The 9807-nt window shown below is 45.7% G+C and overlaps 1 protein-coding gene across 1 annotated transcript; it reads left to right on the top strand.

Moving 5' to 3' along the window:
- The first annotated feature begins 5441 nt into the window (after positions 1 to 5441).
- On the top strand, positions 5442 to 9468 carry dmrt2a (doublesex and mab-3 related transcription factor 2a). Its single transcript, XM_056288872.1, has 4 exons — positions 5442 to 5640; positions 5774 to 6199; positions 7112 to 7214; positions 8177 to 9468. The coding sequence occupies exons 2-4, from the start codon at positions 5846 to 5848 to the stop codon at positions 9280 to 9282; spliced, it is 1563 nt and encodes a 520-aa protein (XP_056144847.1). The 5' UTR covers positions 5442 to 5640; positions 5774 to 5845; the 3' UTR covers positions 9283 to 9468.
- Positions 9469 to 9807: the final 339 nt, after the last annotated feature.

Raw genomic sequence — 9807 nt, 5'->3', positions numbered from 1 at the left:
GTACAGTCTGCACAGCCGAGACAGTCTGCACAGTCGAGACAGTCTGCACAGTCTGCACAGCCGAGGCACACTGTACAGTCTGTACAGCCGAGACAGTCTGCACAGCCGAGACAGCCTGCACAGTCGAGACAGTCTGCACAGCCGAGACAGTCTGCACAGTCTGTACAGTCGAGACAAAGTTTGCAGTCTGCACAGCCGAGACAAAGTCTGCACAGTTTGTACAGCCGAGACGCACTGTACAGTCTGCACAGCCGAGACAGTCTGCACAGTCGAGACAGTCTGCACAGTCTGCACAGCCGAGACAGTCTGTACAGCCGAGACAGTCTGCACAGCCGAGACAGTCTGTACAGCCGAGACAGTCTGCACAGTCGAGACAGTCTGCACAGTCGAGGCGCACTCTGTAGAGCGGAGGGCGAAGAGCTTTACGGCACAACGCGAGGCCGTCATACTTCCGTCTTTCTGCTCCCACCATGAACAGACATGGCGGGCGTAGTCATTACAGTTGGCACAGTAAGAGCTGTGGCGCACCACGCATGTCGCCAACAGGTTTAAGGCGCAGATATTGAACATGCGCTGATTCGTGTGACACGTGGGCTGAAGGCAGCTCCGGCTAACGGACGGCGCACTTGGCCCGTTGAGTTTCCTGCCATGCGCGGCCTGAGGATGAGCGCGCTCCCCTCCTCCTCCTATGCGAGCACGCTAACGTGTTGCGAAGGCCGGGGCAGAGTCGGCATCAAAGCATTCTTCAGTATGGAGACGCAGCCCGGGCAGCTCCGGAGCAGCCGGTCGTAACCTCGCCCATAAATTACAGGAAGACGAGTAACTGGCCGAGCTGCACCTGCACGGCGGAGATGACGTCACCGCCACATGGAGGTCAGGTTTCCGTCACAACGTTTTATTATTATTCACTATTATTTACTATTCATGTGATCAATTATTTACTATGTATGTGTTATTAACTATTATTTACTATTCATGTGTTATTAACTATTATTTACTATGCATGTTATTTAGTATTTACTATTCATGTTATCAAATATTATTTACTATGCATGCTATTAACTATTATTTACTATTCATGTTATTACCTATTATTGACCATTCATGTGTTATTAACTATTATTTACTATGCATGTTATTAACCATTATTTACTATGCATGTGTTATTAAATATTTACTATTCATGTGTTATTAACTATTATTTACTATGCATGTTATTCACTATTATTTACTATGCATGTTATTAAGTATTATTTACTATGCATGTTATTAACTATTATTTACTATGCATTTTATTAACTATTATTTACTATGCATGTTATTAACTATTCTTATCAAAGCCTGTTGTGTTATTCTTCTGATATTGTTCATCGTATTTGTGTTTTGCGTGCTCATTATATGTTATTTTAATATCATACCCTATTTACATATGTCATCTAATCATTCAAACTAATCTCGCAGATTTTCTCGTCTTAAATCTGTTTTTATTTCTTCCCGTTAAAAAAAAAACAATGACAGTAGAAACGTGTTTTTATTATTTCTATTTAACCCGTCTGTGTAAAACTGCACAGTAAAATCCTGAGGGCTAACTGAACTCCCAGAGTGTACAAATGGATCCGGAAGTTCAATTAACACACCGGAAGTTCAATTAACACCCAGGAAGTTCAATTAACACTCCGGGTTTGACTGTGTGTGGAAACAGATACGCGTGCTCCAGCAGGCCTCGTGGTTAACGACCGGAGTCACGTGTTTACTACGTGTTAGACTTCATCTGATTGATGATCGTTTCAGCTCACAGCGCGGCTAAATATTCATCCGGTTCCACAGCCTCCTGTCAGGGGTTACTACCCCTCAGCCAACCACACCTGGTGCTGCTGAGGGCCACATCTGGCCTGCGGACGCTTCTACACGGGTCTCAGCACCAGTGTCCCGGACGTGGACTACACGGGTCTCAGCACCAGTGTCGTGGACGTGGACTGCACGGGTCTCAGCACCAGTGTCCCGGACGTGGACTACACAGGTCTCAGCACCAGTGTCCCGGACGTGGACTACACGGGTCTCAGCACCAGTGTCGTGGACCTGGACTGCACGGGTCTCAGCACCAGTGTCGTGGATGTGGACTACACGGGTCTCAGCACCAGTGTCGTGGACGTGGACTACACGGGTCTCAGCACCAGTGTCCCGGACGTGGACTGCACGGGTCTCAGCACCAGTGTCGTGGATGTGGACTACACGGGTCTCAGCACCAGTGTCGTGGACGTGGACTACACGGGTCTCAGCACCAGTGTCCCGGACGTGGACTGCACGGGTCTCAGCAGCAGTGTCGTGGACGTGGACTACACGGGTCTCAGCACCAGTGTCCCGGACGTGGACTGCACGGGTCTCAGCACCAGTGTCCCGGACGTGGACTGCACGGGTCTCAGCAGCAGTGTCGTGGACGTGGACAGTGGACAGAAGGAGGCGACTCTCAACGACTGTTTTCAGCATTTATTTGCTCTGCAGAAGACGAACACGACACGTTTTTGGTGTCTCTTCTGCACCTCTGCTCCTCATCAACGCAACGCGGCACCGTGAGGAGAAGACGGCGGCTACGGAGGCGCAGGAGGTACAGAAGGAGTGACGCGAAGCAACGTCACTTCCGGAGGGAATATTAATAACCGTAAATTAAAATAATAACTCAATAAGAAAAAAATTCACAAATGTTTAACAGAATTATTAAATGATAAATCAATTCAAAAATACTAATTGGAAATTTAATTAAGAGCTTTTTTTTTTACTCCGTTACACCTGGTGTGTGCAGGGCTGCAGGGCTGCAGCTCCATTGTGCGCGGTTATTTCCCATGGAGCTGCATGAGAAAAGTCATCATGAAGTCAGTTTCTTTCAGCGGACTGCAAACAAGGACAGTGATGTGGGCTGTGTGTGTGTGTGTGTGTGTGTGTGTGTGTGTGTGTGTGTGTGTGTGTGTGTGTGTGTGTGCGCGCGTCCCGCATGCTGACGCGGTGTTTTCTCAGGCGTGTTTTTGTAAAAACACTCTAATCATCCAATCTGCGCTCGGCTACTTCAGTGAACCCGTCCTCACCGAAGACCCGCGGCCTCCTGGACGGGGGTGAAGGTGAGCCGGGGGAAAGTCACACCGGGAGCAGTTTCACCAAACCCCCCCCCCCCCCGACACACACACACACACACACACACGCACACACGGCTCATCCGTCGTTATAGTTACAGCAAACCTGCAACATGCGTATATTATCAAAGACGCGCCATGCGCACACCGTCAGAATGTCTTGGATGGGCGGATGGATGGATGGATGGAGGGACGGACGGATGGATGGAGGGACGGACGGATGGATGGATGGAGGGACGAATAGGAATATGCCATAGTGGCACTTTTGCTGTTCAGCCTCTACATTGCTGCTGTTTACTAATCCAGGAACATTTATATAAGTGAATTTTACCAGTGAAACTATAAAGAAATCCACAAAAAACCCTTTAATAAATATATACACAACAAATAAATATATACAACTAATAAATATATACAACTAATAAATATATATACAACAAATAAATATATACAACTAATAAATATATATACAGCAAATAAATATATATACAAATAATAAATATATACACACAAATAAATATATACAACTAATAAATATATATACACAAATAAATATATACAACTAATAAATATATATACACAAATAAATATACACAACTAATAATTCTTTATAAAAAATAAATATATACAACTAATCAATATATATACACAAATAAATATATACAACTAATAAATATATATACACAAATAAATATACACAACTAATATTTTTTATAAAAAATAAATATATACAACTAATAAATATATATATATTTCTTAGTTGTATATATATAACAAATAAAATCACTGAAGTAAACCTTTAAAAAATCCTGTGGAAAGACTGTAGGTGACTAACGTGGGCCTGTGTTACCTGTCACAATCTGCTTATTTTCTGACTGAAAATACCAAAACAAAACCAATTAAACTTTACTCATTCCGCGCATTAAGGTGATGAAGGTCGTCGCCATCATCATCATCATCATCATCACATTAAGGTGCGTCAAAGTACAGGGATGAAAAGACGGCGAGGCTGAAACAAGAGACGGGAATAAGGATATCAGATCACATGTGCAGACCTGTTCTCCTGCGTTCTCGCTCGGTTTCCTACAGAATAATTATCCATGTCATTGTCCATGTCATTATCCATGTCATTGTCCATGTCATTGTCCATGTCATTATTCATGTCATTATCCATGTCATTTTATTCATGTAATTATCCATGTCATTTTATTCATGTCATTATCCATGTCATTTTATTCATGTCATTATCCATGTCATTTTATTCATGTCATTATCCATGTCATTTTATTCATGTCATTGTCCATGTCATAATCCATGTCATTATCCATGTCATTTTATCCATGTCATTTTATTCACGTCATTGTCCATGTCATAATCCATGTCATTATCCATGTCATTATCCATGTCATTTTATCCATGTCATTTTATTCACGTCATTATCCATGTCATAATCCATGTCATTTTATTCATGTCATTATCCATGTCATTTTATTCATGTCATTATCCATGTTATTTTATTCATGTCATTATCCATGTTATTTTATCCATGTCATTATCTATGTCATAGTCCATGTCATAATCCATGTCATTCATTGTCCATGTCATTATTCATGTCATTGTCCATGTCATTATCTATGTCATAATCCATGTTATTTTATTCATGTCATTATCCATGTTATTTTATTCATGTCATTATCCATGTTATTTTATTCATGTCATTATCCGTGTTATTTTATTCATGTCATTATCCATGTTATTTTATTCATGTCATTATCTATGTCATAATCCATGTCATTGTCCATGTCATTGTCCATGTCATTATCCATGTCATTATCCACGTCATTATTTATGTCATTATCCACGTCATTGTCCATGTCATTATCCTTGTCGTTGTCCATGTCCAGTTTTACTTTGCTGAGCAGAGTGATGTTCTTATACCGAGCTTCGTGTTACTGTATAAACCCCCAGGAAAGACGGGTGGTGTAAAAACAACGTTTGCTTGTTCATCAGTTATTCCCCTTAAGTATAAAAACATGAACGAAACGTAAAACAACACATTTGTGACTCACAGGCAACAGTTGGATTTACACAAGTTTTCTTCTGATTCGTTGTTCATGAATAATTTCATCGGTTGATCTTTGACGGAACCCCTCCGTCAATTGGGAAGACAGCGGTTGAATCTGATTGGTCCACTGGTGCTGCGAGCGAACCAATCAGAAGGGAGAGCGGCGCGCAGGGGCGGGGCTTTGACTTTCCACCTCAGAGAAACCTCTCCGTCCGTCCGCGGGGAGCGCGTCAGTGTTCCGGAGCCGTGCGTGAGGACTCGGACGGGGTCAGGTCTCAGCAGTCCTCTCCTCCAGGACACACCGGTCTCCCGGCTCGTTTTGTGTTTTCAGTTTGTTAAGCCGGTGTGTTGTTCACCGCGATACACTGGCCGCCTGTCCATCGCTCGGCGCGCACACAGCTGTGCACCCTGGAAGAGAGGCTGCGGCACATCATCTGGACCTGCGCACAAGTAAGTACAACTTTTCCCTCGGTGTTGGTTTCCATCTCTCCCGACGACAGACATCACAGGTCGCATGTCTGGAGATGTCTGTCATGGTTGTGAGATGGCGCAAAGCTGAAACCCAGATGCTGTTTTTACGCAGACTGGAACCAGTGTTGCAGCGTCGCGGTGGCGAAAGAAGAGGTGACCCAAGGACGCAGACGGACGGACGGACATGACCGACATCGCCGGTTCCGAGTTCGAGATCGACGTGGAGAGTCTGGAGATGGAGAGCGACGAGCAGACGGACTGCGGCCGCTCCACCCCGTCCGGCGCCGCGGAGGACGAGGCGGAGCGCCGGGCGGAGGAGAAGACGGACTCCGGCGGCCTCGGCGCGGGGGATCAGAGGAAGCTGAGCCGGACCCCGAAGTGCGCCCGCTGCAGGAACCACGGCGTGGTGTCGTGTCTGAAGGGACACAAGCGGTTCTGCCGCTGGAGGGACTGCCAGTGCGCCAACTGCCTGCTGGTGGTGGAGAGACAGCGCGTCATGGCGGCGCAGGTGGCGCTCCGCAGACAGCAAGCCACGGAGGTACCCAGGCCTGAACGAGCTGTGTGCGTGTGTGTGCGCGTGTGTGTGCGTGCGCGCGTGTGTCTGCGCGTGCTCGCTCTCCGGTGTCCTCGTGGGGACGCAGGGTTATTTACCTTGGCACAGGCGCGTCAGCGTGGGTCTTCCGCAGATGACCCACAGTTCTACCCAGCAGGGCAAAACAGCTGCGGACGCGCAGAACCCCCAACCCCCCCCGCCCCCCCCCCCGCCTGTTTACATTTCTATATAAGATTAATCAATAAACCCACCAAGCTGCACGTCATGTAGCGCTTTTCCAGCCGCCAAATTAACGCCATCTGCGGAACTTTTGCATTGAGTTAAATTAACACTAAAACGTAAAATAGCAGATTCAGGCAAAACGACATTTGCTCATCTTAATATTTGGAATATGTGGTGTCTGAAAGAACTAATTTCATGAAAGAGAAAACCCTCACCACAGTTTGTTCTAGAGAAACAGGCCTATGCAATTATTAAAAAAACAAAACAAACAAACAAACAACCGGTATCCATGAGAAACACTCACGGAACTAAAGCGGAGGAAGTCCTAAAGACGTGGCCGGGCTGTGAAACGGGGTTCCGGAAGTCTGGGTCTCAGTCTTGGTGAGAAACCGAGCCGGAGTGGGTGGGTGCTGAAGGTGACCGGCTGCTCAGATCGGGGGTTTAGACGGAGAAGCTCCCGCTACGCAACACGTGCGCTTTCCTCGCGACACACTGCCCTGCGCCCTAAACTGGCTTCACGCGGACCAGCTCCCGCCATGAAGCCGCAGCACCCCCACACCTACCCCCACATCTACCCCCACACCTACCCCCACACCACGGCACACACACACAACCAGCCACGACTGGCACCGGGAAGGCAGGCGGCCCACTGATTTCCCGTGTGTCTCTTGTCAGGACAAGAAGGGCCTGACGGGGAAGCAGGTGCCGGCCGAGCGGAGGACGGTTTACCAGAGACACATCCGCCCGTCCACCATGTTGGCCAAGAGCATCCTGGAAGGTGAGACGACTCGTCTGTTTTCTGACCCCCCCCCTCCTCCTCCTCCCCCTCTTTCGCTTTGTCGGTCTGGGACTCACTTTTGACTCGCATCTCCACAAAGGCTGATGTGTATACTTGTTGACTTTAAAACGGTCACATCCTGCTGAAGGTCCAGGTCTACCAGATGATTCATTTCTCACCTCCGTCTTCCTGTCATGTTCAAAAAGTCAACACGTCGATTTATAAACAGCCAGACAACTCCCATCACTCTTTCTGTTGCAGCTTTTATTATTCTTCTTTTATATTTTCATTATTCTTCTTTTACATTTTTATTATATAATTTTGTTATTCTTATTTTGCATTTTTATTATTCCTATTTTATATTTTTATTCTTATTTTACATTTTTATTTTGTAATTTTTTTTATTCTTATCTTATTTTACATTTTATTATTCTTATTTTATATTGTTATTATTCGTATTTTACATTTTTATTTCTTATTTTATATTTTTCTTATTTTATTTTGTAATTTTTTATTCTTATCTTATTTTACATTTTTATTATTCTTATTTTATATTTTCATTATTCTTATTTTACATTTTTATTATTCTTATTTTACATTTTTATCATTCTTATTTTACATTTTTATTATCTTATTTTATATTTTTATCATTCTTATTCTACGTTTTTATTATTCTTATTTTACATGTTTATTATTCTCATTTTACATTTTATCATTCTTATTTTACATTTTTATTATTGTTATTTTACACGTTTATTATTCTTATTTTATATTTTCATTATTCTTATTTTATATTTTCATTATTCTTATTTTACATTTTTATTATTCTTGTTTTATATTTTCATTATTCTTATTCTATGTTTACATTTTGCAAGCCTTTTATTTCCAGGTACACTCGTGTTGTTGTCCTGAACAGAGAAACGATGAAGTTTGTTTCTAAAGGTGTCTTCTCTTCCTGCCAGGGTACCGACCCGTTCCGTCTGATCCGTACCTGGGGCCCAACCCATCTCTCCCCCCACCGCTGAGCGACCGCATGAGGAAGAGGAGGGCCTTCGCCGACAAGGAGCTAGAGACCATCATGCTGGAGAGGGAGTACAAAGAGCGGGAGCTGCTGGAGAGCGGCAGCCAGACGGCAGCGGCCTCGCTCCTCTTCCCCAACAACATGATCCACCACGCCGCCGAGTACAACTCCTACAAGACGACCTACTCGCCGGCCGGGGCGCCGGTGGAGCCACAGTCCAAAGATCTGTGCAGCTTCCTGGGCCCCGGCTGTCTGGATCTGTCCATGCAGTACAACACTGGCGCGGCCAACGTAGAGCTCATCTCCTCCAACGTCAGTGTGGCCACCACCTACCGCCACTACCCACTGCAGCCCCCACGGGGGGGCTTCGTGATGTGGCCTCGCGGGACCTCCAGCCTTGGGGACGCCCTCGTCTATCAGCAGTGCCTGCTCAATGCCACTGCCGTGCAGAACATGAAGCCGGGCGCCGTGTGGGAGCCCAAGGCCATGCCCGCCGAGAGCCAACCACCAGAGCACGAAGCGGCAGCGGCCACCCTGGCCACCAAAGTGGAGGGCTCCCGTGCCACGGCTCCGCAGGAGGCGACGGATCCTCTGCAGGTGGACAGTGCGAGCCAGGCCGGACACGGGGAGTGCTCGGCCTTCGCGCCTCCCAAAAGGAGCTTTGGGCAAACCTTCCCTGGAAGCTCCCGTGATCAAACGCCCGGCAGCCATGGGCATGTCCTGAACAAACTGAGCAAAGACGGTGCCAAGCACGCCCTCGCCGTGAAACTCAACTCCTTCCAGTCACTGATCCAGCACACACTGAGCGACAAAGCAGGGCCGGAGCTCAGGGGCCCTTACTGCCGGGAACTGTTAGAGGAGGCCGCCCGCAAATACAGGGGGGGCTCTGCCAAGGACCCTCACAACGTCAAGACCACTGACAGATATGCAAAGGACTTCCTGTCCAAACCGGCGGGGACCAAAGTGGGACCCGGCGAGGCTCTGTCGTTCTCGGTAGAGGCCATACTGAAGAGGCCCTCGCCTGCCATGAGTCGGGCTTTCCATTGACTCAGATAAGTGACTTCCTTTGCACCGTTAACCCTGAACAGCAGATCCGTCTCTGGGTTCTCAGTGTCCCACAGACCACCGTGCACATCACCGTGGTTACCAACATTGGTTAGAAATACTCAACTTTTTTTTTGGGGGGGGGGGGTTCCATTGTAATATTTATGTATATTATATTTTACATGTGCATGTTTTAAAAAATAATTATATTGTGTCGATTATTTAAACATGATCCTATATATTTTCATTGTGTCAATAAACTTGTAAGGCTGAAATGTTCCACAGAGAAGAGTCTGGTGTTTAAATTAAATGTACGCAGAATTCCCTATCAAGAAGGTCATTTCTATCGTGGAATCTAAACGTTAGAAAGCAACAAGATAAAATCTGTGAAACCAAAACATTAAAACAGCTCTTAATTATTTTAGAAACAATATTTTTTTTATGGTTATTATAATTTAGTATTATTATTAATGAATTATTTCTTCACGTGTTCATGACTGTATTGGGGGTTGATGGGATGGATATTTA

The sequence above is a fragment of the Lampris incognitus genome, chromosome 1 (genome assembly GCF_029633865.1).
Source record: "Lampris incognitus isolate fLamInc1 chromosome 1, fLamInc1.hap2, whole genome shotgun sequence".
In the NCBI taxonomy this organism is placed as follows: Eukaryota; Metazoa; Chordata; class Actinopteri; order Lampriformes; family Lampridae; genus Lampris; species Lampris incognitus.
The sequence above is the reverse complement of the archived record's forward strand: the minus strand, read 5'-3'. Positions and strand labels throughout refer to the sequence as shown.